Here is a 25,621-nt window from a genome sequence, read left to right as displayed (position 1 = left end):
ACAGTCCAATTTCACTTCTAATTCCTCTAAGTTCACTGGTTGCAGGCATTTCTTATACTATGCACATAATTTAACATTTATAAAGTTCACCAGGCTTTGGTGCTTGAAGGTAAATGATTACCGCTCAGGAAGGTTCTTGTCAGTTTTCAGAAAGATATTTATTGTTCCAGGACATCCACAACTGATTCCTTTTTAATCAGCCGCTCCAGTGTCTTGCTGATGAAACTTGCCCCCTTCAGGGTTCTCCAGATGATAACCTCTTTATTTCAGGTCACCACAGAGTTCCTTTTTGTTTCCCTTATTCCAAGTGAAACATTAGACAGCCAGTCCTCTCCTCTTGCATGAACCACAAGGGCTTTGACCAGGCGGAAGTAAAGTACTTACAAACCTGTCTTCCAAATCGGGTTTTTCACAAGCTTGCCAGCTTGTCATGTTCCAGTCCCAGCTGCTATCTGCTGGCTGTATCACTGTAGAAGTGATCTCTGAGTCTCTCTCTCTGAGAGAAAGCCTGCTTGACTCTTTCTGCTTGCAAAACCACATGTCCCTCTTAGAACAGCAAGTTCTCTTCCAGACAATCTGTGGCTCCAACAAGATCTTTCATCTGTTGCCTTTTGTAAACAACAGTCCATTAGTGAAGTCTCTTGAGCACTCTCCAAAGCTCTTGCAAAGGCTGTTGAGTCCCAGATATGTCTAGCATTCACAGAGCTCTAAATAAGATCTGTTTTAAAGTGTTTGTATGTGACCTACTCCAAAAAACCTTTCCCAATGTATCTCTCAAAAACATATCTATACACTCCATTACGGTACAAACTCCCTACAACAGCGCTGGATCCGAACCGACCTCAGTGAGAGCGTTGCACAATAACGATGCGACCCGTGGTGCCCAACTCCATTCTGCCTGTACATTGCAGGGGTTGAGGGCGTGAATGTTTCGGGTTGGGTCGGAGGTGCCTGCTTTGTCCTGGGTGGTTGTCGACAGTTGTCGGAGCTGTGATTTCCCTTGGAAGAGAATAGCCTGTCTGACTACAACCACAAGACTGGCACCACCAGGTTCAGAAACAGCTGCTCCCCCTCCACTATCAGTCTCCTCAACGACAAACTCAGGCAGAGACTCATTTAAGGACTCGGACGTGCACTTTATTGATTCTCTTCTTCCTCTCTGTATTGTACAGCCAGGTGTTAACATTTCTTTCTTTGTTTACATGGTGTACAGTTTTATTTGCCCTACCTGGCCCGCAGGAAAAAAGACTCTCAAGGTTGTATGTCCATGTCATGTTTGTTCTCTGACAGTAAATCTGAAATCCCGTGCCTTGTAGGTTGGAAAAAAGAAAGCTTGGGGATGGCAAAGCGGCGGGTTCCTCTCTGCAGGACATCCCAGCCTCTGATGTTTCCACTCCCACCAGCCTGGCCGGCAACACCGACCAAGCCACCTCTCTCCGTGGACGCTGCCGGCTCCGCCGTTCCCCATTTTCAACCTGCTTTGCTCCAAGCGCCGAAAGCCGGGTGTAGTTGCGCGGGTGGGGCCATCATTTCGGAGTGGGCCTGGTTCAAGCCACACCTTCCACAAACCCGTTTGGCCACAATCCCCAGTCAAAAGAATCCGATGGAACCGCCCGAGCTGCAGATCGCGCAGCCCCGGCGTCCCAGCGAGTGAAGGACTGGGTCCCGTCGCCAGCCATGGAGCCGCTCGCCCACCTTGCGCTGCTCTGCGCGCTGTGCGCTGTTGGCCGCGGAGGTAAATAAGGCGCCTTGCACGACCAGCCTTGGTCGCCCGCGGATTCGTGTGGGTTCGGGAAAGGAGCAGCCCCACAAGGACCGTTTTGGTTTTGGCCGGAGCCTTAAGTCCAGTTGAATTCGATGAGTCGAGATGGTTTCCCCAAGATTTGACACCGATTGGGCCGGGGACGCTGCTAAGTTTCCGAGTTTCGGATCAAGCCTGAGTTGCCAGAGTATCGGTGCTGGGACATATGGGGGTGGGGGGGTGTCTGGGACATATGGAGGGGGGGGGGGGGGGGGGGGGGGGGAGAGACGAGTTCTCTCGTGGCGGGTCGTGTGCTATTTACAAGACCTAATCCAGCCGCGCTCTGTCCGACGCAGTTGGGAAGGTTCAATGAATAAGATCATGTCCACGGCTGCAATAATGCGAGAGATAAGGGACGTGAGAATAGTGCAGACAAAGACGGTCCTTTCACTGGAAACTTTTACGATTAATGGATTAAGGGTGTCTCTTGGGAAGGAGCTTCTCAAACTTGAAAGGAATGGACTCCAGCCTTCTGTTTTATTTGATGTGAAATATTGTCTGTAAAGGATAGGCAAAGAACATCCTCTATTGACACAAAACAATTACGGGTTTCCTGGGTTATGTATTTATAGGCAAATCTCGCCCTGGTGAGAGAAAATTGGCCATCATCCTTGAAAGAAAGGAACGGGCATTTCTTCTTCTTGTCCCATTGTGGCCAGGCTGTGGAGCAGGGGAGATCAAGTCGGTGGACTATTTCAGTTTAAAGCCAAGCTGCGGGGATAAGGTGTTAGGGACAAGGGGCACGTAGACTTTGTGGCCCGTTTGATGAGATAGTATTCAGAATTGCTGGCTCACGAATGTGCTCCTCGTTAATATCAGGAGCGGTCTCTCAGTAGGACCATTCAAGGGGAGAGTTTGGGAAGTGATGGGCATTTACCATGGGTAAATGAACCTGAGTATCCTCCAAGGTCCTCATATTCATGATTTTGTCTGCAGAATGTAAAATCATTTGGAACTTCAATGTGAGCAGATACTCAGAGTTGATTTGCACTTTAGGAAGCCGGGGTGTGTGGCAATTGGTGACCAATCATCATTCCTTGGATCAGTGGTATTTGCAGCTGGCAGTCTTTGGAAGTGGATTGAAATTTAAATTCTAATGAAACTGCCTCAACCAATTGGAGATATAACTCAAGGGCTTGTATTCCCGATGAGTTCTACAAGTTCAACTAAAACTAGGTGCACCACATATTTTGAGCGAATTATGAGATATTGGAGAAACTCAGCAGGTCAGTTGGCATCCATGGAGTCAATATTTCCAGATAGGACCCTTTATCGAGGCCCACAGTTTTGCATTATGTATTTTCCCTTATTTTCTCATGCAGGATGGAATGTGTCACAATTGTCTATGTGCAGTTTTGAGGAGCTACTGCTCACCGAATCAATGAGAGGAATGCCGTGACCCTGCATCTTAGATGCCCACTGGACCATTTTTCCAGTTCTCTTTCTCTGTGTCAGTATATCGTGCCTTTCCCATCCCCACCCAAAAAAAAATCTACTGAATGATAGAGCAGCTCTTTGAACAGCAAATGAGATCAATGGTCAAATAATTTGTTCAAGCAATTTTGGTTGTGAGGTAAATGTCAGTCGGGGTAGTTCACCTTCCCTTCTTCAAAATGGTGCTAACAGATCATTAGATTCTGCAGAAAGAGCTTTGGATTAGCATCTCATCTAAAAGACTGCGCCTGCAGTATCATAGCATCCTGCTAAGTTCAGGATGCCTCTTCCTTTCGGTTCAAGCGTAATCCAAACTGGTAAATTAAACTGAAGAAGCACTCTTTAGGATGACCTGAGCAAGGCCAGTGAACCAGTCTCTGAAATAAGTGTTGAAGATTTTTCAACCTTGCAGAGAAGATGAGGTATCTTGGCATGGTTGGCATAGCGGTTAGCGCCACACCTTTACGGCAGGTAGCGATTGGCACCGGGTTGGGGTTCGGATCCCCCCCCCCGCTGTCTGCAAGGAGTTTGCACATTCTCCCTGTGACTGCATGGGTTTTCCCTGGGGGCTCCACTGTTCAAAATGTACTGGGAGTGTAGGTTAATGAGGATCCAAATTGGGTGGCATGGACTTATAGGCCAAAATGGCCTGTTGCCGTGCTGTATGTCTAAATAAAAAAAAATTCTCACTTAACAAGATATTCCTCCATTCTTTGTTGCTGAAGCTCCATGCACAGTAAGTTGGGTTGGGAGCAATGGTTTGAGAAAGCACTGGGTTGGATTATTGCGTGGCCTCTGACACTGCGCTTTCTCATCAATATATCAGCCTTGATAATGTCCTGAGGCAAGGTGTGAACTTGCAACCTTCTGATGCAGATGACAAACTAACATGTATTGGCTTGGAATTTCTGGAAAGCATTGATGTTCACCTCTCTTCTACCCATGAAGCCTATTCTGAACTTGTCGTGAGACTTGATTGGCAATGTGGGCCCTAAGCTAGCTCCAATCTGATTGGCAATGCAGGCCTTTCGGTGCATAAATCCCAAGGAGAGTGGTTAAAGCCAAACCACAGGCTGCATCATCTGACAAGAGTAGATGTCAAGCAGTTTGAATGTGGCATCCACCAATGTTCCAGTATGTAGAATGTGAGTAGCTGAGACCACAGCAGTGGTCGTCCCCATTCCACTCGCAACACCCGGCTAACAGAGAAAAAAAAAGCAATTGTTCCTACACTTGTCAAAGCTCATGTGTTAGTACCAAAGCTGGAGCTTTTAATTTTGTGTGCAGGCACCAGGTAGCAGGAACCAAGACCCTAACTTTATGCTCTGAAATGGCTTTATGACAGCTTCTTCTGGCCACATGCCTTTTGAAAATTCAAATGTATATCATTAACAGATTACTTTTCATCTACATCCTCAAAAAAATCCCATTTTGATTTCATAAAACCATTGCTATTCTGTCTAATTACTTTGATTGATGTACACAAGTCTCTGTAGTGAACTGAATATGGGTGTGAGTGGATGCCACACCTCTTTAATGAGTTTGGGCAGGCTCTGTAATGTTCGGAACTGAAGGGCAAGATAAACTTTGAGATTATAATGAATGTTTTAATCAATTTACATATTTCACATGGTTGTGTGAAATCATTATTTTTTAAACCTTATTACTTCATTTTAAATATTATTTGTATGTTTCAATTATTGTGAGATACAATGAAGAGATCTCTGACAGAACAAATTGACAGAAGGCCATCATGGAGCTTTGATCTCCTGGGGCCTGGAACCTTCGTGGTCCCAAGGTTTTTTTTAAAAAAAATTATTTTTCACACTATGAACCATATTGACCAAAATACACATAAACATTTCCCTCTTGAATATACACAGTGTCATTTTCCCCCTTTTTCCCCCCTCCTTTCCCTCCCTCCTTCCCACCCCCCTCCTCACCCACTAAACGTTCAACATATACAATACATTAAACCCATTAAACAATGTCATCACACAATGAAAATAAACAAGAAATTTGTGTCTTCTACTTATTATATACTGGGTCAGTTCATTTAGTCTTCTTCTCATTCTGTCATTTTAGATGGTGGAGGTCCACGGTAGGCCCTCTCTGTTGTGTTCCATGTACGGTTCCCAAATTTGTTTGAATACTGTGATGTTATTTCTTAAATTATATGTTATTTTTTCCAATAGAATACATTTATTCATTTCTATGTTGGTATTCTCAGGTTATCTTCTGATTTCCAGGTTGATATTATACATTTTTTTGCTATAGCTAAGGCTATCATAATAAATCTTTTTTGTGCTTCATCCAAATCGAGGCCAAGTTCTTTACTTCTTATATTACTTAGAAGAAAGATCTCTGGATTTTTTGGTATGTTGCTTTTTGTGATTTTAATTAATACCTGGTTTAGATCTTCCCAAAACTTTTCCACTTTCTCACATGCCCAAATTACATGTACTGTTGTTCCCGTTTCCTTCTTACAGCGAAAACATCTATCTGATACTGTTGGGTCCCATTATTTCACTTTTGGGGCGTGGTGTATAGCCTGTGTAACCAATTATATTGTATCATGCGTAACCTCGTGTTTATTGTATAAACTATCTCATAGTTCTGGAGCATAGCTTTTCCCATGTTTCATTCTTTATCTGTATTCTTGATTTTAGTACAACCACAGTACAGTTGCTGTTTTCACTTTGTGCAAGGGTCACGGCAGGAATTCTTGGAAGTTGTTAGATGCTGCGTGACGGCAAATGATTCGGAGGGAAAATGCAAGGTGTGAGCTGGCTCCAGCACAATCTATCCCAGTGGGACTCGACCTTTTTCTTTCCACTCACATCCCACTTTAAGTATTCCCTATGCCAGAAGTGCTCTGTGATTAGTAAGGGATTGCTTAAGGTGGTACGTGGGTGCAAAGAAAATGTTTGCAAACCACTGTTTTAATCGTACCTAATTGATTCGTTATGTACATGGTTTCAGAACTCCAAAGGAAATGGGCCAGTGGACAAATTTTCCCAAGCAAAATATCTCAGTAACAATTGGGTCAAGAGCAGTGGTTCTCAACCTTCCCTTCCCACCCACATCCCACTTTAAGCAATGCCTTACTAATCACAGAGCTCCGATGGCATAGGGATTACTTAAAGTGGGATGTGAGTGGAATGAAAAAGGTTGAGAACCACTGATCTATCCCACGATTGGTTTTGAAAGCCCTGTCACTGTGCAATTTATGGTAGATTCCAGCAAGTTAATCAACTTTTAGTTTTGTGTCTCCTTGATTACCAGTGTAATGTTCACTAACTACCAACTTGCTGGGACTGTTCCAGAATCTAAGGAATATTGGAAATCACCAACCAATGTTAATTTTATCCTTGCACTTTTAGGACTCCTGATCCAGGAAATCTGTTAACTTGCAGGCATTAATTTCTTCACTAATAGCTATTTCTTTCTACGTGAACATTTTAGTTTGTCCAGTTGATATTTGTGAGCGTCTTCATTCTGGAACTTAGAACTACAGAATTGGAACGTTCACATTTCTAAAACATAAGAAATCTTGCCATTGAGATTCTACCTGCTGGTATTATGGTTCAACTGACATTCTATTGAGGTCATTGAAAAATTCATTGACCTTGACCGAAACTGGGCATTTTGCTTTCCTCTGAAATTGCCCACTGGCTTGGTGTGCTTTGGGTTTGACTGTGACTGGCTCGGGGACATTGAATTCCACTCATGTTATCGATCACTAATACCAAGGGAGGAAGGGAAATGGAGATGGGGTGGGGGGGGGGGGAAGTAAGTGCAATTGCATCTCCAGGTAGGAACGTTCAGGTGTTTAATTTGGGAATAATGGACAGTCTATACGGCAGATCATCAGTTCTGCAGAAGCCTTGGAATTTTCTCAGAGAGTGCAGGATTAAAACAGGACTGGATAGGAAATAAGTGTCTGGAAGGGATGTGCCATTGGGAATTTTAACTTGGTTCAGATGTAGTGAATCCAACCATTCTTGACTGGTAGACTCAAACAGAATGCATCTGGATATTCAACATTAATTTAGGCTGTTTTGTTTTTACATTTCAGTTCCAGAAAAAGTGCCCTATGTTCCTGAACTATTGCAAGCTAGCATCTCTGGAAAACTCACTCAGACGACAGTTGCAATGGAACAGCCGCTCTGTGTGTTTGACAATATTGATCCTGCCTGCAATTTCTGTGAGGTTTGGTTTGTTGTGGATAACATAACGTGTAAGTATTGTGCTGGTAAATGTTGTGACATCTCTTCTATCTTATCATCTTCTGCTAGTTTGCACGGTTTTATTTGGAGCTGATGAAAAGCCATTGTTGATTTTTATGAGTGATGAACATCTATGTATTACAGAATTGTAGAAAAGAGGTCCATGGGACACTGGTTAACACTTTAATCTTCAGTATTGCAGAATCAAAGAAACTTGCCAAAAAATCCCAGTCCCTCCTGAAATGTCAGAGACTTCAATTTCCTTTAGTGTTTAAGGATTCCTTGCTTGGTTTTGCCTGTCAGCTCAGAGAGCCATACAGTGCAGAACAGGCATTTTGGCCCAACTTGTCCATGCTGTCATTCTAGGTTAGACCCATCTGCCCATTTCTTCTGAACCCTTTGTTTCTGTATATCTGTCCAAAACCTGAATCTGTCCAAAACCTGTTTCTATCACTTCCTCCAGCACCTTGGGCTCCTCTTTAATCTCTCCCCTCTCACCTTAAACTATGCCGTTTACTTCTAGAAGTAGCTACTTTGGGGGGAAAAAAAGACTGTGATCACTCACAATCGTGTCAAATTAGGAACGCAGCATTCTAATTCACCCACTGGTCACCTGGTCAGCAGCTTAAGGGCAGAGAATTACAGCGAAGGCATACATTTCTGACTTGTATGAGAAAAACAGTTTGATGCACAATTCATTTGGTGTCAAAATTAACTTTGGTGTTCATTACATAGGGAAAGTTGCACTTTTAAAAGATATTGTCATTATTCACCCTGACCTCAAATTCTTTTGGTCCAGCTTTCGCCACGCTCTCTCCTTTCTCAATCTGTCTCCATCTTGGGAGACAAACTCTCAACAGATATCTACAAAACCACCATCTCTCACAGCTACCTCAGTTCCACCCCATCACACCCTGTTCCCTGTAAGGATTCTATTCCTTTTTCATTGTTTACATTGCCCTTAGAATGAGGTCTTCTATTGCAGATCATCCTTCAAAAAATGTGCACCATCAATTTTGTCCTTACACGCATCTCTTCTATTTCCTGCACATCTCCCTTGACCCCCTATGCTGCAAGACACAACTGGGACAGGATTCCCCTTGTCCTCACCCAGTACCTCACCAGCATCCATAAAATAAACATTATCCTCGCAGTTTCCACCAACTACAAAATGATCCCACTATTCGACATACAGTATCTTCCCCTCTCCTCCCCTCTGCAGGACTGCTCTCTCTGTGAGTGTGACTCCTTTCTCAGATTATCCCTTCCCTCTTGGGGACCTATCCCTGTGATCACAGGAAATGCCCACATTTTCTCCCTCACCACCCTTTGGGGCCCCTAACAGTCCTTCCCAGTGAAGCAATACTTGTGAATCAGCAGGGGTCACCTCCTGCACCTGGTGCTCCCATTGTGGTCTCCACTGCATCAAAGAGACTGGGCAGAGATTGTTTTGATGAGCTCTGCCCACTGGAATAGCAGGGCCATCCCAGTGGCCACCATTTCAGTTCTGCGTCCTCCTCCCTGCCAACATGTATGTCTGTGGCCACATGCACCTGCCAGACTGAGGCCACCTGAAGATTGGAGGAGAAACACCTAATGTGCCATCTGCACCCTCTCCAACCAGGTGGCACGAACATGAACTTCTCTGGATTCTGTTAGGCCTCTCCCCTAACTCGCTCTCTTCCCCATCCCTCGGTCTCTTTTCCTCCCCGTCCCTCCCTCTCCCCCCTCCCCCATCATTATTCCACCATTTGAGCCCTACCACCATCTGCCACTTGCCTGTGGACCTAAACTCCTCCCCTGCTCCTACCCTACTGTTTTATTCAGACTTTTTGCTCCTACCTTGATGGAGGGCTCAAGGTCAAAACATTGGTTATGTATCTTTGCTGTAAAGAACATGACCTGCTGAGTTTCTTGAGCACTATTGTGCTTTAAACTACATTCACAGCCCCTGCAGACTTTCTTGTTTAATATGTCCAACTGTAACTTGAATGATGGAACTACACAGCTTCGATAGGTCTTTAAAGTCACACAGAATTCCCTGCATTCTCCTCTCAACGTGGTTGGCTTATTTGGCCTTTATGGACCCACAAACTTTCTTCCGCTACTTCATCTGAAACGTTTTCCTTTTGTTCCTTCCTCCCTCATGCAGTATTAGATTCTAAATACATCTGTTTAGGACAAAGACAGTGTTTTTCCTTTATTTGCTCCTGCGCCCCACAGTTTTAAATTTGTGGTTGAAGTTCATATTCCAGATTTTATTCCAGGTTAATTTTATATATTTTGGTTTAACCATGTAGAAATTACAGCACTTTTTGTACATAGTCCCCTCATTTCAGGTCACCATAATAGGTGTTTGTGAGTACTCGGGATGTTTAATTGCTTCATTGATGCAGGTATAAGAGAGCAGGGCCTGCTTTGAAGCTTTTGATCACCTTTGGAGTCTGTAGTTGTCATTTTTCAGCATGAGGACCAGAGTTGTCCCAGTAAAGTCAAAGAAGCCATTATGAGGCAGAAAAACAAGAATAAAACAGTAAGAGACATCACCCAAACCTTAGGATCATCGTTAAGATGAAAAAGCGAACTGGTGAGGTCAGTAATCACAAAGGAAATGGTTTTCCAAGGAAGACTGCCATTGCTGATGGCAGAATTCTCATCATAACGAAGAAAAATCCCCAAATGCCCATCCAACAGATTAGAAACACTCTTCGGGAGGCAGGTGTAGACGTGTCAATTACTACTGTCTGCAGGGGACTTCATGAACAGAAATACAGAGACTACACTGCAAGATGCAAACCACTAGTCAACCACAGAAACAGGATGGCTAATTTACAGTTTGTCATGAAGTATTTAAAAGAGCTTCCAGAATTCCTGAAAAGGCCTTGTGGACAGATAACCTGTATCAAAGTGATGGCAAGAGCAAAGTGTGGAGGCATAAAGGAACTGCCCAAGATCTAAAGCGGTCCCATCTCATCTGTGGAACATGGTGGTGGGGGTGTCATGGCCTGGGCATGTGTGGCCGCCACAGGTACTGGCGCACTTCTCATTGATGATGATGGCAGCAAGAAAATGAATGCTGAGGTATATAAAACATCTTATCTGCTGAAGTTCGAGCAAATGCCTCCAAACTCATTGGGTGGTGTTTCATCCTACAGCAAGACCATGATTCCAAACATTCTGCTAAAGCAACAAAGGAGTTTTTCAAGGGTTAAAGAATGGAAAATTCTTGAAAGGCCAAATCAGTCACCCGATCTAAATCCAATTGTGCATGCCTTCCATATGGGGACAAAAAAAAACTTAAAGGGACAAGCCCCTGAAACAAACAGGAGGCTGCAGTAGAGGACTGGCAGAACATCACCAGAGAAGATACCCAGCACCTAGTGATGTCTGTGAATCACAGACTTCAAGAAGTCGTTACATTCAAGGGATATGCAACAAAGTACTTGACTACTTTAATGTACATTCCATTGCTATGTCCCAAATATTATGGTGCACTGAAATGAGGAGACTATGTGTAAAAAGTGCTGTAATTTGTACATGGTCAAACCAAAATGCCTACTAAAACCTTGGAATAAAATCACTTTAATCGCATGTGAATTGTTCGGTTACAAATTTAAAACTGTGGAGCACAGAGGCAAATAAAGGAAGCAAATTGTCTTTGTTCCAAACATTATGGAGGGCCTTGTGTATGAAAACATTTGCACATCTATCCTTTCAAATCCACTATAAATTTTTCAAAATCTCCAATATGATTGACTTCCACTTTTCTAGAGAATTAGTATCTCGCTCATTTCTGGTTTCATTTTTAACAAAAGCTTCTTTCACCATCTGCAGGGCCTTTATTTAATGTGGAGATTAAAACGGATAATGGTTAAATGTGTCCCAATGAAGGTTCTAATCTAAACATTGAACAGGCGTTGCTCGTTATTCAGTGTCACCCTTCCAGAAATGATCCCCAGTGCATAACGTGACCCTTTTGTTAACATCAATTGAAAGGAATAAAGTTTTGAGTGCGTGTTCCCTTAGCTCTCTCAGTTGCACCCTTCCAGCTAGACCCTGGAATACATTGCAAATGGTTCATGCAAATGAAAGAATGTCAAGATGACAACATTTGATAGCACCTTTTTGATTCTAGCCATGCTCAGTTCTAGCTTGCATCCTGAATTTCACAAGGCATGAATTGACTGACAATTTTATTTCTTCTCAAAAACAGCAACTTCAGCCTTTGACAACAACAACAATAATGTGGATCCCTCGGCATTCATGTCCCAAAATTATTTGACGAACGGATTTTACCTCACAGTTAAGACTGCGAGAGATCAGTATAAATGCCAACCAACTGTTCCTCCTGGAAATCAAATGTTAACCTTGCGCATTGGGAATGAAGAGCCCTGCACGACTATCAACTGCAATGCACCCTTACCTTCTGGTTCAGTTTTCAGGTGAGATAAATCATGAGCGAGGTACATTGGTATGGTGGAACCACTGTTAACACTGTTTGTATGGGTATGGCTGGCCCGCCCCTTGCTGACTGTATCTGTGGCACCTCCCTCTTGATTCCCCTCAAAAAGATGGCCACGCCATAACCCCTCCCCAGAACAAACTCGGGTCTCGGGACAGCAACATGAGATCTACCTTCTGTTTATGGTAATAAAAGCCAATCAGTCAGGTAATGTCTTGTCTTTGGAGTTACTGATATGGCATCAATCAGCCAGGCGTCTTTTTCACGCATGTCAATGTCTCGACATGTCTTGTACCTTGGTGCAGCTAAGGAAGTATAATTTGCTGGAAGTGAAAAAAAATAACTGTATGGCAACATAGTTTCTCCAGAGTCCGAGACTGTTGATCCAGGGTGTAGCGTGAATAAAAGTTCTCATGACTGGAAGGAGAGTATATGCTTCTATTAGTTTATAACTGAAGGTAGGGTCTTACAGTTATTCTTGAGCTTGGCCTGTTCCAGCAACTTGGCCAGCCATATCCTTCTTACCCAACTCGAGCATTGGCTGCCTCATGTACCTTGAGTGGCCCCCTGTGACTAGAGTGTCCTGGATCTGTTCTTCCTCATGAATACGGCCCGTAGCCATTTCGTACCTGCACTTCAAGCGTCCACTGATTCAGCAGGTAATCATCAATGACCCCTCCTGGCCACTGGCAGCATAGTGTGAGTTGGTACCTCGCTGGATCTCATTTTGCAAGTTCAGGTACTGAACCTTCAACGCCTTGATGGCAGCGTCATACGTAGAGCAGTCCCTAATAACTGCATACCCTTTCATTCCTACCCTCGAAACGAGTGCCGACCTCCTGAGTTCATTTGTGTGGAAGACGTCTCTGGTCACGTTCAGGTAGGCCTGGAAGCAGTCTAGCCAGTAATGTGAACTCCTCAGCCACGTTGGGGGACAGAGGGTCTATCAGTAGTATACCAGGCTTGAGTAGCACTTCCATCGTTTAGGGAATAAGCTAATAAAGTTGTAGCACGAATTAAAGTTCTCACGACTGGAGGGAGAACAAACGCTTTTATTATCTTATAACTGAGGGTAGGGTCTTACAGTGGTCTTCAATAGGGCTCAGGATTTAGGTTGGAAACCAGGGTTATATATGGGTAGATAGGGGCGGAGCCAGCCATCAGTATAACCTCAGTTCACTGCACAGGGGCAATATTTAAGTAAAGTGAAACACGAAAGTCTGCAGGCACTGTGACTGTTGGGGTAGGATCATGTAGTAGGTGGTGGAAATGGCGGAGGATGGTATTTTGGATGTGAAGGCTGTTGGGGTGGTAGATGAGGACTTGGGGAATCCTGTCCTTGTGGCATGCGGGGGTGGAGGGGGCCAAGGCAGATCTGCGGGTAATAGAGGATATGCGGATGAGGGCACATTTTTTTTGAAGGACAGCTCTGATGATCTGGCATGGAAGACCTTGTCCTGGGAGCAGGTGTGATGGAGGCAGAGGAATTGAGAGAAAGAAATCAAATCCTTACAGGGGACAGTGAAGAGGTGTAGATGAGTAGCTGTGGGGGTTGGTGAGTTTGTAGAAGTTGTCTGTTGAGAGATTGTCTCCCAAGATGGAGACAGTGAGAACAAGAAAGGGGAGAGAGAGAGAGAGAGAGAGTTGCTCGAGATGAACCAAGTGAATTTGAGGTTGGGGTGGAAGTTGGCAGCAAAGTGGATAATGTTGTCGACCTCCTCATGGGAACATGAGGCAGCACCAAAGGACCCTGAAACCTCGTTAGAATGCGATTCAGTAATCCCCTGAATCACTTATAATGTGGATGTCTGTGGACCCCAAACTTTGCAATTTTGAAAGATAGATGAGTAGAAAAAGGATGGGTTTGACAGATTATTGATATGTGTTTTGCCCTTAAAATCTATTTCTTTGATCAAGATGACAAAGGGAACCAATTGAAATTATAAATTAAATACTTAACTTATTTTTAATAGATGTGTTTGACTGACATATTGTGTAGTTACAGCTTGAATTTAGTTTCTTTGAAGGTGTAATCTGCATAAATTACCTCCATTATTGTGAGTCGATTTACTTCTCACTTATTTAACACCGCGTTTGATCATATAGTGCCGCATTAATTATGTTCTTTTGTTTGGCTCAACTTGTGAAAATTTAAGCAATTTAACTGCAGTATGATCAAGAATCACTATATAAAGCGTCCACATTATATGTTGCTTTGATCAGTAATGGCAGCTCCTTTTAAGTGGTAATTTTGAAGGAAAATATTGGGAAAAACTCCATTTTTCTGTAAAATAAGTTGATTAAAATTCAGAATACCAATATTAAAAGAATGCGCTTGCTTTCTTTCATTGAAATTGCTAGCAGATCCTTCAAAAACTGGTAATATTTGGGTTTGATTATCCTTGGGCACTCTGACATATATGCATTTGTTCCGCGACTTGGCTGTAATGCGGTATGAAGTTTTGGACCCCAACTACCACGTACAAATGACATTTTACAGTAGTTGTTGATGTAGCAGAGGAAGAGTTGAGGGGCCTTGCCTGTCACATGAATTGCTCCAACAAAAGGGTAGGGATAGCCTGGGGCCTATGTGGGTATTCATTCCTACCCCTTTAACCTGAAGAAAGTGGAATGAGTCAAAGGAGAAGTTATTGAGGGTGAGGACAAGTTCTGCAGAGTGTGGTGGTGGAAAGGAACTGGTTGGGTCTATGGTTGAGAAAGGAATTTGAGGCCTTCATTGTGGCTGATAGAGGTTTAACAGTAGTAAAAGTCTGCAGACACGTGGTTGAAGTAAAAACTGGAGAAACTCAACAAGTCAGAGAGTGTCCTTTATATCTTTCTTCTTTGGCTTGGCTTCGCGGACGAATATTTATGGAGGGGTAATGTCCACGTCTGCTGCAGGCTCGTTGGTGACTGACAAGTCCGATGCGGGACAGGCAGGCACGGTTGCAGCGGTTGCAAGGGAAAATTGGTTGGTTGGGGTTGGGTGTTGGGTTTTTCCTCCTTTGTCTTTTGTCAGTGAGGTAGGCTCTGCGGTCTTCTTCAAAGGAGGTTGCTGCCCGCCAAACTGTGAGGCGCCGAGATGCACAGTTGGAGGCGATATCAGCCCACTAGCGGTGGTCAATGTGGCAGGCACCAAGAGATTTCTTTAAGCAGTCCTTGTACCTCTTCTTTGGTGCACCTCTTTCTCGGTGGCCAGTGGAGAGATCACCATAAGAACACGATCTTGGGAAGGCGATGGTCCTCCATTCTGGAGATGTGACCCACCCAGCGCAGTTGGGTCTTCAGTAGCATGGATTCGATGCTTGCGGACTCTGCCAGCTCGAGTACTTCGATGTTGGTGATGAAGTCATTCCAATGAATGTTGAGGATGGAGCGGAGACAGCGCTGATGGAAGCGTTCTAGGAGCCGGTAGAGGACCCATGATTCGGAGCCGAACAGGAGCATGGGTATGACAACATCTCTGTACATGCTGATCTTTGTGTGTTTCTTCAGGTGGTTGTTTTTGGAGACTCTTTTGTGTAGTCTTCCAAAGGCGCTATTTGCCTTGGCGAGTCTATTGTCTATCTTTTTGTCAATCCTTGCATCAGATGAAATGGTGCAGCCGAGGTAGGTAAACTGGTTGACCGTTTTGAATTCAGTGTGCCCGATGGAGATGTGGGGGGGCTGGTGGTCATGATGGGGAGCTGGCTGATGGAGGACCTCAGTTTTCTTCAAGCTGACTTCCAGGCCAAACATTTGGCAGTTTCTGCAAAACAGGACATCATGCGCTGGAGAGCTGGCTCTGAATGGGCAACTAAAGTGGCATCGTCTGCAAAGCGTAGTTCACGGATAAGTTGCTCTTGTGTCTTGGGATAACCAGGCTTGAGCCTTTCATCAAGGTAAGGAAAAATGTCAGCAGGACTCCAAACCAAAATGTGTGGGGGGGAGGGGAAGAGAAGCATGATTCCAAAGGCAGGAGATGATAGGTGGAGAAGGGAGGGAAGCGAGGGGTAAGGAGAGCAGGTTAGCAGAAAATGGAGGTCGATGTTAATACCTTTCGGCTGGAGATCACCCAGACGGAAAATCAGATGTTGTTCCACCAAATGAATGTCCATGGTTAAGATGAGGTGGACGAATTCAGGGAACTGGAAGTTGTTGAAGTGATGGAGAGTGTGCAAAGTATTGTGAATGTAGATGAGGAGGCACTGGACAGGAGGGACCAGAGGTGAAGTAGGCTGTGGGGCAGGAGCAGGTGGAAGTGATGGGTCTATCAAGACAATTGGGGTTGTTGATCTAGGGTAGGAGGTAGATCCGGGCAGTATGGGGTATTGAGATGTCATAAGATTGGAGGCCATGCGAGGGAGAAGGCCTGAAGTGATGAGTTCAGAGATGGTGCATGAGACAGTTGTTTGACGAGTTTTGATGGGGTCCTGTTAGAGGAAGTGCTTGTCTGGCTTTGGAGGTCAGTGAGCCAGGCCAAAGCAGCACCGCCCTTGTCTGCGGGTTTGATGGTGAGGTGCGGGGAAAGTGGAGGGGCAGCCGTTCTGAGGGGATGAGATCAGAATGAGTTAGGGAAATGGTGAAGTCGATACAGTTGATGTCATGGCAGCAGTGGGAAATATAAAGGCCCAGAGCATGCAGAAGACTGGAACGAGGTGTCCAGGAGGAGGAGGAAGGGTTAAAGCAGGAGAAGGCGTCTGTAGTGGTGGGGTGCGGTGGGGGGGGGGGGGGTGGTGTGGAGAATCCTAGCTGTAGAAGTGGACAGCGAGACAGAGCCAACACTTCTCCCCCACCCCCATCAATTCTTACCTTTCCTTTCCTCTCTCCTCGTATCCATGTCCAAATAATGCCTTTTGGTCTTTACTCCTTTCCCTGCCCTTCCTTTAATTTGGGCACCCACTTGCTTTTCACTCATACCTGAAAGAAGGGCTCAGGCCCGAAACACCCGTTACTTCCTATGGATATTGCAAAACCTACTGAGATTTCCTCCAACACCTTTAATATTTCAATAAAATTTGGAATTAAAAAAGTAACTCTCAGAATTGTTGATTCAGATACTTCTGGACCAGTGGTTCTCAACCATTTTCTCTCCACTCACACCCCACTTTAAGTCATCCCTAGGCCATCAGTGCTCTGTGATGAGTAAGATATTGCTTAAGGTGGGAAGGGAAGGTTGAGAATCACTGGTTCAGACCCAATTGTTACTGAAATATTTTGCTTGAGAAAAATTGTCATTGGTCCATTTCTTTTGGAGTTATGAAACCATGCACATTAATGAGGGACGATTAAAACAGTGGTTTGCAGACTTTTTCTTTCCACCCACATCCCACCTTAAGCAATTCCTCACTAATCACAGAGCATAGGGAATACTTAAAGTGGGATGTGAGTGGAAAGAAAAGGGTCGAGAACCATTGGTCTGGACCATGAAAGAGCCTTGTAATCTGAGGCAATGGAAAAAATGATGCAGAGACATTACAAAACATAGCAAATTGGAGAAGAAGGGTACGTAACAGATACAGGCCGCAAAGAGGATTTGCTAAACATTGTTTAGCTGCACATTATGGGTTATCCTTAGCCAAAGGTGAGGTGTTTTTCATTGGGCTTAGTCGGGGCTTCATATTGGTATAGATCAGTATAGAAGGCTCGGAGTGGGAGTGGGACAAACACTTGAGCTCAGGGCCATGTTGGACCTTCTTCTGCAATGATCCAAGATGCATTTGGTTTCTCCATTGGGGAGGAGATCGCATCAGAAGCACCAAATGCTCTGTAAGATGCTGTTGCCTTGCTCTGTTCTAACTCTCTCTCCCTCTCCCTCCCTCCCTCCCCCTCTCTCCCTCCCCCTCTCTCCCTCCCTCTCTCTCTCCCTCTCTCTCTCCCTCTCTCTCTCCCTCTCTCTCTCCCTCTCTCTCTCTCCCTCTCTCTCTCTCCCTCTCTCTCTCTCCCTCTCTCTCTCCCTCTCTCTCTCCCTCCCTCTCTCCCTCCCTCTCTCCCCCTCTCTCTCCTTCCCTCCCCCTCTCTCTCCCTCCTCCCTCTCTCTCTCTCTCCCTCTCCCCCCCCTCTCTCTCTACCAACAAAGCTGAATGTAAAAAACTTGATTGAAGATGTGCTTCACCTGCAACAGATGATTATTGCCCTGGAAGGGGGAAGGGAAGAGGTGCAAGGGGAGGTGATGAAATGTCTTTGATGCCCTGTGAGAATAGAAGCGGGTGGTGGAGTTGGTGCAGAGGAAGGCAGGAAGTGGAGCAGGGCAGAGGTGAATGTGTGTCTGCTGGTGGAATCGTGTTGAGGGAGGTGTAAATCACAGAAGATTTAAATTTAGGCATGCAGCACCATAACAGGTCCTTTCGGCCCATGGCCCTGGACCACCCAATTGACCTACTATCCATTGTACGTTTTGAACAGTGGGAGGAAACGGGAGGGCCTGGAGGAGACCCACGCAGACACGGGAAGAATGTGCAAACTTCTTACAGACAGCGCAGCATTCGAACCCCAGGCTGTGACAGAGTAGCACTAACTCCCCCCCATTAATATCAGGATGGTGGAATGGAAGAGGATTCCTGTCCTTGCTGTGACTGGGGAAAGGAGGGCAAGTCCAAGAAACTGATCTGAGAGCCCTTTCAACTGTGGTAGTGGGAAGCCATCGTCACGGAAAAAGACATCTCAAAGATGCTGGTTATCCAAGTAGTGACAAAATGATGAAGGACTGGGCAATAGACTGGTGTCCTTGCAGGAGGCAAGATTATTGAGATAGCTGTGGGAATCTGGTGGATATTAGAAGCTACCCTCTATCATGTATTTGGTTCATCGGTGAAAACTGAAGGTACTTGGTGACCTTTTATGTCTTATTTCCATTTGATGTAGATGTTTTTAATGTGATTAGATGTACTCACTCTTCCAGATGAGAGTTGATTAGGTGGGTTTTATATTGACCTTGTGGATCCCAGGCCAACATGGAAATTAGCATATTAAACATTTGAGTTCTCTATGAATGCAGAAAATTGAGGGGAGCAGTCTTCAGGTGCACCACAAAAGCAGAGCTTGGGCCCACAGGAATGCCTGTTGCGACACAAGTAACTTTTGCTACAAGTGTGTGGAGTCAAGGGAGGTTGTACAATGTGAGTACAAGTTCAAACAGGCGAAAATTGTTGTAGAGGGACTCACTGAAGCCCTTGTCAAGGAAGAGATAGAGGGCCCTCAAACCGATCTAGGGGTGGGATCGAGATGTGGAGGGTTTGTGCGATCATAAAATGAACAGGAAGCTGGAAAAGATAGTGGGCATCACCAATGTCACAGATGTAAGGTGGAGGGTGCTGCAGAAGGGGAGGAAAAAAAATGGTTTAACTTTAAAAATACAGACCTGCCCAACTCCTCCACGTCTCTGTTCCTTGAAGCGCACTTGTCCTCTCAACCCTCCAGATCTGATGAAGGGTCCTGACTCTGTTTTTCTCCCTGTAAACCCTGCTGAAGACTTCCAATTTTCCCCAACTTTACTCCTGATTCAACTGCTTATTTGTTGTGCTGTTGGCACAATACTCAGTACTGACTTAACTTTTCTTCTTTTTGTAGAGGGCAATATGTCTTGTTGAATCCAATTTTATCCACTGACAATGTTTTGGCAGTAACGGAATGGTCCAGCAATATCCAGCTTCTTAAAGGTAAGCGCGTTAATGGTTGGTGACCTTTACTTTTTGACTGAATTTAAGGGGAGAATGAAACTGAGGGAGTTAATTTAGGAAACCATTACTTAACTATAATGGACTTGCCAACTGGACTGGGCCATTAACCTCATGGTGTCTACTTCATGGGTCCTTCTGCAGTTGAATGCTATTGCTTGAGATAACCAGAGCAGCTTCAGAAACCCATATGATCACACACAGAGCGTGCAAACTCCACACAGATAGCACTGGAGTCATAAAGTTCAGGACAGAAATGGCCCCTTCAGCCCAGTGCATCCAAGCTCTAAAGGACTCCCATCACGACGTCTTTTCACTGCGACCTTCGAGCAGACGGTAGAAAAGCCCGAAGACCAGCACCTCTAGGTTTAGGGACAGCTTATTTCCAATGACTACCAGGTTCTTGAACCTCCCCTTGCTACATTAATCAGGGGCTGCTCCGACACCCCGCAAAACTCATTTAATATTTCCCTTTCAAATAGTTACCCTGGCCGTTTTTAAAATAATGATTCTAACCACACTTCAGGAGTTGAGACAAACTTGAGAAAAAGGCTGAAAATAACTTCATTTCATGTGAAGTGTGCAAAAAGAATAAGGGCTAACATTTGGAATTCAGCATATTAAAAAGGGTCTGCCAGTTAAAAAAAAAATGCCATTGTTTCTATTGGTCGCTATTTTGGGAAATTTCTGCTTTGTATTTGCCATTGAAGTTAGATATTCGATAGGTTGGGCTGGAGGAGGTTTATAACCTTGCTGTTTTTATCTCCAGGAATCGATTTCAATAGCATCGACACCTCTACCCGTCGCAGTGGGGGAATGGTGGTCATCACAACAATACTCTCCATTCTGCTGTTCTTGCTGCTGGTTCTGTTCATTATCTTGCTTGCCCTGACTTGGTAAGTTAAACGTGGCAGGTTTCAATCTTGGGAGGGGTTGGCAGCTGTAGGCTCCAAGACATCAGATGTTCTTCTGCAGACTTTAGCCTTCCATCCCTCCATGAACCAATCGTCCATCACTATTTTTCTCTGAATGGAAGAATATTATTGTTGTCATCTCAGGAGTTAGTTCTTCAGGTGAACAGTCACGACATTCACAATCTCCTTGGAGCACACTTAGCTTCCTATCCTCAATGAATTACTGGCTAACTTGTGAAATGTCAGTAACCTGAAACATTAACTCTGTTTCTCTCTCTCCCTCTCTCTGCAAATACAGACTGAGTGTTTCCAGCATATTCGGTTCTTATTTATAATCGCTATAATGGTTTGCTTTCAAATTTTACTTTTCTTCCTGCAAATCATACATTTTCGTAATTCATAAGAATAATTTAAAAAATCTGAAAAAACAACAATCTTTTTTTTATTGAAACTCTTCTTATTTTTTAAAAATCTGGGTTTGCTCACAGAGTTGTCCTGTTCTTTAAATCCCAGAGATTCCAGGGCAACACCATGGGTGTACAGTCACCGAGAATGATTAGCAGCAGTAACCTCCAGCAGATCAAGCACCATGTACTTGTTCCAAACATTATACTGGACAACAAATTCTTTTCAAAGGTTTACTTCCTGAAAGAAAATTGGGGATTATGATGGACAACTTTGATCTGAACACAAAGATAATTTCAGATTTGCTGTATCACGCAGGAAATTGGAGAAACATTAAATGAACATATTGAATTTAGCATGTTTAATCACATGATAATGGTGACACATTGTGTTAGTTCAACTGACATAAAAACGTTTTGCAGCTGATTTTCATTTGTACTCAGCATCTGATGCCTCTTGTGTCAGCAGTGTCCAACAATAGTTGGCCAGCTTTGATGGATTTGAGTTGCATTGATACTGCTTTTCCATGGTCACAATGTCCTGGTGAAACCTTTCACCATGTTCGTCACTGACAGCACCGAGATCAGCAGGGAAGACGTCCAAGTGCGAATTCAGAAAATGAATTTTCAATCACATGCTGCGCTTTGTGGCTTTGTCTGCTTGAAGTAGACTTAAAATATGACAGGTAATCACAAAAAAAGGTTATATCTAAAAAATGGTAAGTGATAGGACAATTTTAAGTTGATTTTCGTGATCAGTAGCCCAAAATCCATAAAATATACCCAAAAGTGTTCAGGAAGCAAAATCTTTATTGTCCACTTTTATCAGGCTGATCGTTGCAAATACTCCCTTCAAAATCAGCAAGTGTGATGCCCAGTGTGGAACGTGGGCACAAGGATTGGAACGAAAGCAGAAAATGTTGGAAACACTCAGCAGGTCAGGCAGGATCTGTGGAGAGAGAAAAACAGAGTTTTTCAAAGGCCCTTCATCAGAATTGGAGCAAGAGAGCAAAGTTTTCCCAAACTTCATCTGCTGCTGAGTTGAGTTGACAACGTATTCTACTGAAAAATCTCTTGCTGCTTCCAATTTCTTGGTATCTTAGTTGTCCGTCAGTGCACAGCTGTCAGGTGGACACAGCTGGGATACTTGTTGCCAATTCAGACAGTCCACTTGATCAGATACTATGGTCACTCAGCCTTGATGTTCAAGGACAAATTAAATCTGGGACATTGATGTGAATGTAGCATCAACAAATGAGATAAAATGGCCTACCAGTAATTTATTTTTCGAAGTTTATAATCTCAGAGTTGATTCAATGGATTTATTCTAAGCAGTATATTGATAAAAGCTGACTTTCACACATATTCCTTTTCATTACAGTTGCAGAAGATCTGGCAAAGCTGATTTCCCCGAACCTTTAACATCATTTGGCTCTCTCCGCGGATACAAAACTCACAGTTTGCAAAATAAAGGGAACATCATCAGTTCAAAACCCAATATCTAAGGCAACAGGCGTGATACAATTGCAGACTTAACCTATATGAATCCAGCAGTCGTTCCCCCTCCCCCCCGCCGAGAATCTCACCCACTAGTTAATTTTACAGTAAACTATATCAAGTAACTGCTGTGTTGGCCTTTGGAAGAATTAAGTGTTCTTATGCTGATGTTCCAGGCATTTAGTGTGGATAATCCATTGATCAATCTTTTAGATATGAGGAATGATTGTTTTCAGCCTCCCACAATTGCTTATTCCACCACTCACTGACATTTGGCTACAACCACTATTTTGGCTCTTGAAGTAAGGGGAAACCCTCTGGTTAGAATTACGATGAAATGTCATGTTGTACCCAAAAGTTCAAAGTATTTGACTTGATTGTTTTCCCCTGTGTTTTTACGATGGCTTTGCAAAGCATTGAAGCTGCTGCCCATCTTATGGGTCTCTGCTGTACATGCCTATACCTGCCTTTCATTATCCCAGGCATTGATTCGTGGGACAATATGTTCCTCGCTGATTTGAGAGAAAGCCATAGAATTCCACAGCACTAGAAACAGGCCCTTTTGTCCAATGTCCACACAGACAGAGCTAGTCCCATTTGCCTTCCTGCAGCCCATGTTCTTCCACTCCCTCCCATGCATTCATGTGCCCATAACATGGTTTAGTTCCTTTTGTTTTTCCTCAAAGCCTCATGGATTAAAAACACTACATTTCATGTATGAAACTTTTACTCCCTTGTTGCTGCCCTATTCTCCATTATTTTAATTTAATATTTTCTAAATCTCTGTTAGATTTTTTTAAACAGCCTGCTGCTCAGTCAATCTTTAGACATACAGCACGGTGACAGGCCATTTCGGCCCACAAGTCTGTGCCACCCAATTAACCTACATCTCTGGTACATTTTTTTGAATGGTGGGAGGAAACCGGAATCCCCAGAGAAAATCCATGTGGGATTCAAACCCACTCAATCGCTGGTGCTGTAAAGATGTGGTGCTAACCACTACACCAACCGTACCTGGAGCACTAGAGCTCCCATGCACGACAGGAGACCGCATGCACACTGAGTTGACAACACAGAAGCCTCTGGCGTACACGGCCCGCTCCAGTCGCACACAACTCTGTGCTAGAATGTACAACTCACCGGATCGCCAAACTTCCCAACTGAGGATTTTCTCCATTTCAGGGGAGATCTGTTTGTACTTTGAACACAGCGCTGCGTCAGAGGATTCGAAACCAAATGGATATTGTGGTGTTTGGCCTGAGATTCATTCAGTTGGGAGGAAACTGAGAGTGCAATGTGTGGCAGGCGACATTTCTCATTTATCACATCACCTTCCATTTTGATGTGCATAAACCTGAGAACGATGCCGTAAAGTGAGAGTGAGTTTGAGCTCCCAACTCCCTATGAACATATGGCAGCACCTCTATCTAAACTTTAATTGTTGGACATAGAAGATTGATGACTAATCCACCCTATGGTAATTGTGATTGAATAAAAAGTGCAAAAAATAATACACTCTATTAGATTTGTTCTATTAGGATTTTTGTGTGGTTATAAAAGAAGGTTCTCTAACATATGGCTGACAGCGACAGATCCTGTATTATTCGTGTTTTCCTCTTGATTTAAATTTCATTAGCCTTGTCATTTTAGATCGTATGTGGATGGTACAGTTCTGCAACTCCCCACAGTGAAGCAGGAAATGTTCGAGGCTTAGACCCCATAGATCAAATTTGCTTTGACAGTAGCAGGTGATGAGAAAAAGACAGCCTGATGATACATGTGGAGGCACTGGGAGGGAACCCAGAGAGGGAGAGATTATTAAATGGAACTCGATGAATAAAACAAAGTCTGGGAAATGCTGTGAAGCACAGTGGTCAGATGTGGAGACCCTATGGGTAAGCTTTGTCACATCAATGCTCGCAAAAAACCAATGATGTGTCTTTCAAGGAAATCCATCCTTCAGTGACATCAGCATTCTCCACAACTGGGCTGTCGTAAAGAATAGGGGAACTGTAACATCTTACAGATTCCAAGCAGCCAACAGTCAAACTTTGGCTCCTTCCTCAAGACTGGGAGACGGTATGGGTGAGCCACAGGAGGAGGTGCAGGGAACCAAATGTGCATTCAGGGGGAAAATAATGGATCAGCCTGTCTAAAGGTTAAACCTGACATTAGTAATGGGTAAAAGGAGAACTAATGAGATTTATCAAAGCCACAGTGAATGCTTGGATGGCAAAAGGTGGAAAGGCATGCTTGACAAGTGGAGTAGAAGCTATAATGCCCAGGGATCAGGAGCCATTTGTTCACATGACATAGAATTGAAATGGTAAATCATTTCCAGAAAACTGCGTGTGTGCGTGTAACCAAGAGAGCATTTTGAAGACTAAGACATGGAAATTGCTGCCTTCCAGTGCTGTGATGTGAATACTCAGTATTTCACAACAAGGTACCATGTTTATGTTAGTTGAGCTTGTACAATGCAACACCAATGGAAAATACTAATCTCAGCTAAGTAGGAGGTTGATGTGCCAAGTTAAACTGCCTGGTTCTATAGAATAAAATTTGTTCCCCATAATATTTTATGGAATACTTTTGTATATTATTATGTTATCGGGATTCTTTTGTCTACGCCAGTGGTTTTCAACCTTTTCCACTCACCTACCATCTTTAAGTAATCCCTTACTAAACACAGACCCTGTGGCATCCTGTGCCATATGGGTGCTCTATGGTTAGTAAGGGATTACTTAAAGGTGGCAGGCAAGAGAAGAGAAAAAGCTTGAGGACCACTGGTCTATGCTGAATGCTGTGGGGATTTATTTTATGTGAAAAATGTAAACTTATTCCTAATGTTAAAAAAATAAAAGAACCAAATTATTTGTGAATATTATCTTTGAACTATTAATATGGTAGAAATATTCTACACTCTGTTCAGTAGTTATGAATCTGCACATTATCCTGCATTTTAATAACCATCTACATGTTTTAAGATTTTTTTAAAAATCCGAGCTATTCCACCCCTAATAGTCTTTCCATTCTTCTTGCTCTGGTGTTTAAATGACACAGGTGAACAAGTTTGACGCATTCTTCGAGGTGCCATCAATTGGCATCTTATCTTCAAGCATTCACGCCTGGTTAACGCCCCGCAAACTGATTCATTGCACAATGGCATGCTGTTCTTGGGTGTCTGCCAACCATATACCTATACCACCAATTTTTAAAAGTATT

General features: G+C 43.8%; 1 protein-coding gene across 1 annotated transcript; it reads left to right on the top strand.

Moving 5' to 3' along the window:
* Positions 1 to 1,516: 1,516 nt before the first annotated feature.
* Positions 1,517 to 25,278, top strand: upk3b (uroplakin 3b). The gene is made up of 6 exons (XM_069911710.1): positions 1,517 to 1,735; positions 7,314 to 7,475; positions 11,678 to 11,906; positions 19,475 to 19,563; positions 20,351 to 20,477; positions 22,281 to 25,278. The coding sequence occupies exons 1-6, from the start codon at positions 1,678 to 1,680 to the stop codon at positions 22,402 to 22,404; spliced, it is 789 nt and encodes a 262-aa protein (XP_069767811.1). The 5' UTR covers positions 1,517 to 1,677; the 3' UTR covers positions 22,405 to 25,278.
* Positions 25,279 to 25,621: the final 343 nt, after the last annotated feature.

This window comes from Narcine bancroftii, chromosome 14, assembly GCF_036971445.1.
Source record: "Narcine bancroftii isolate sNarBan1 chromosome 14, sNarBan1.hap1, whole genome shotgun sequence".
NCBI classification, from domain to species: Eukaryota; Metazoa; Chordata; class Chondrichthyes; order Torpediniformes; family Narcinidae; genus Narcine; species Narcine bancroftii.
Note: the sequence above shows the minus strand (reverse complement) of the source record. Positions and strands in the feature narration are given on the sequence as shown.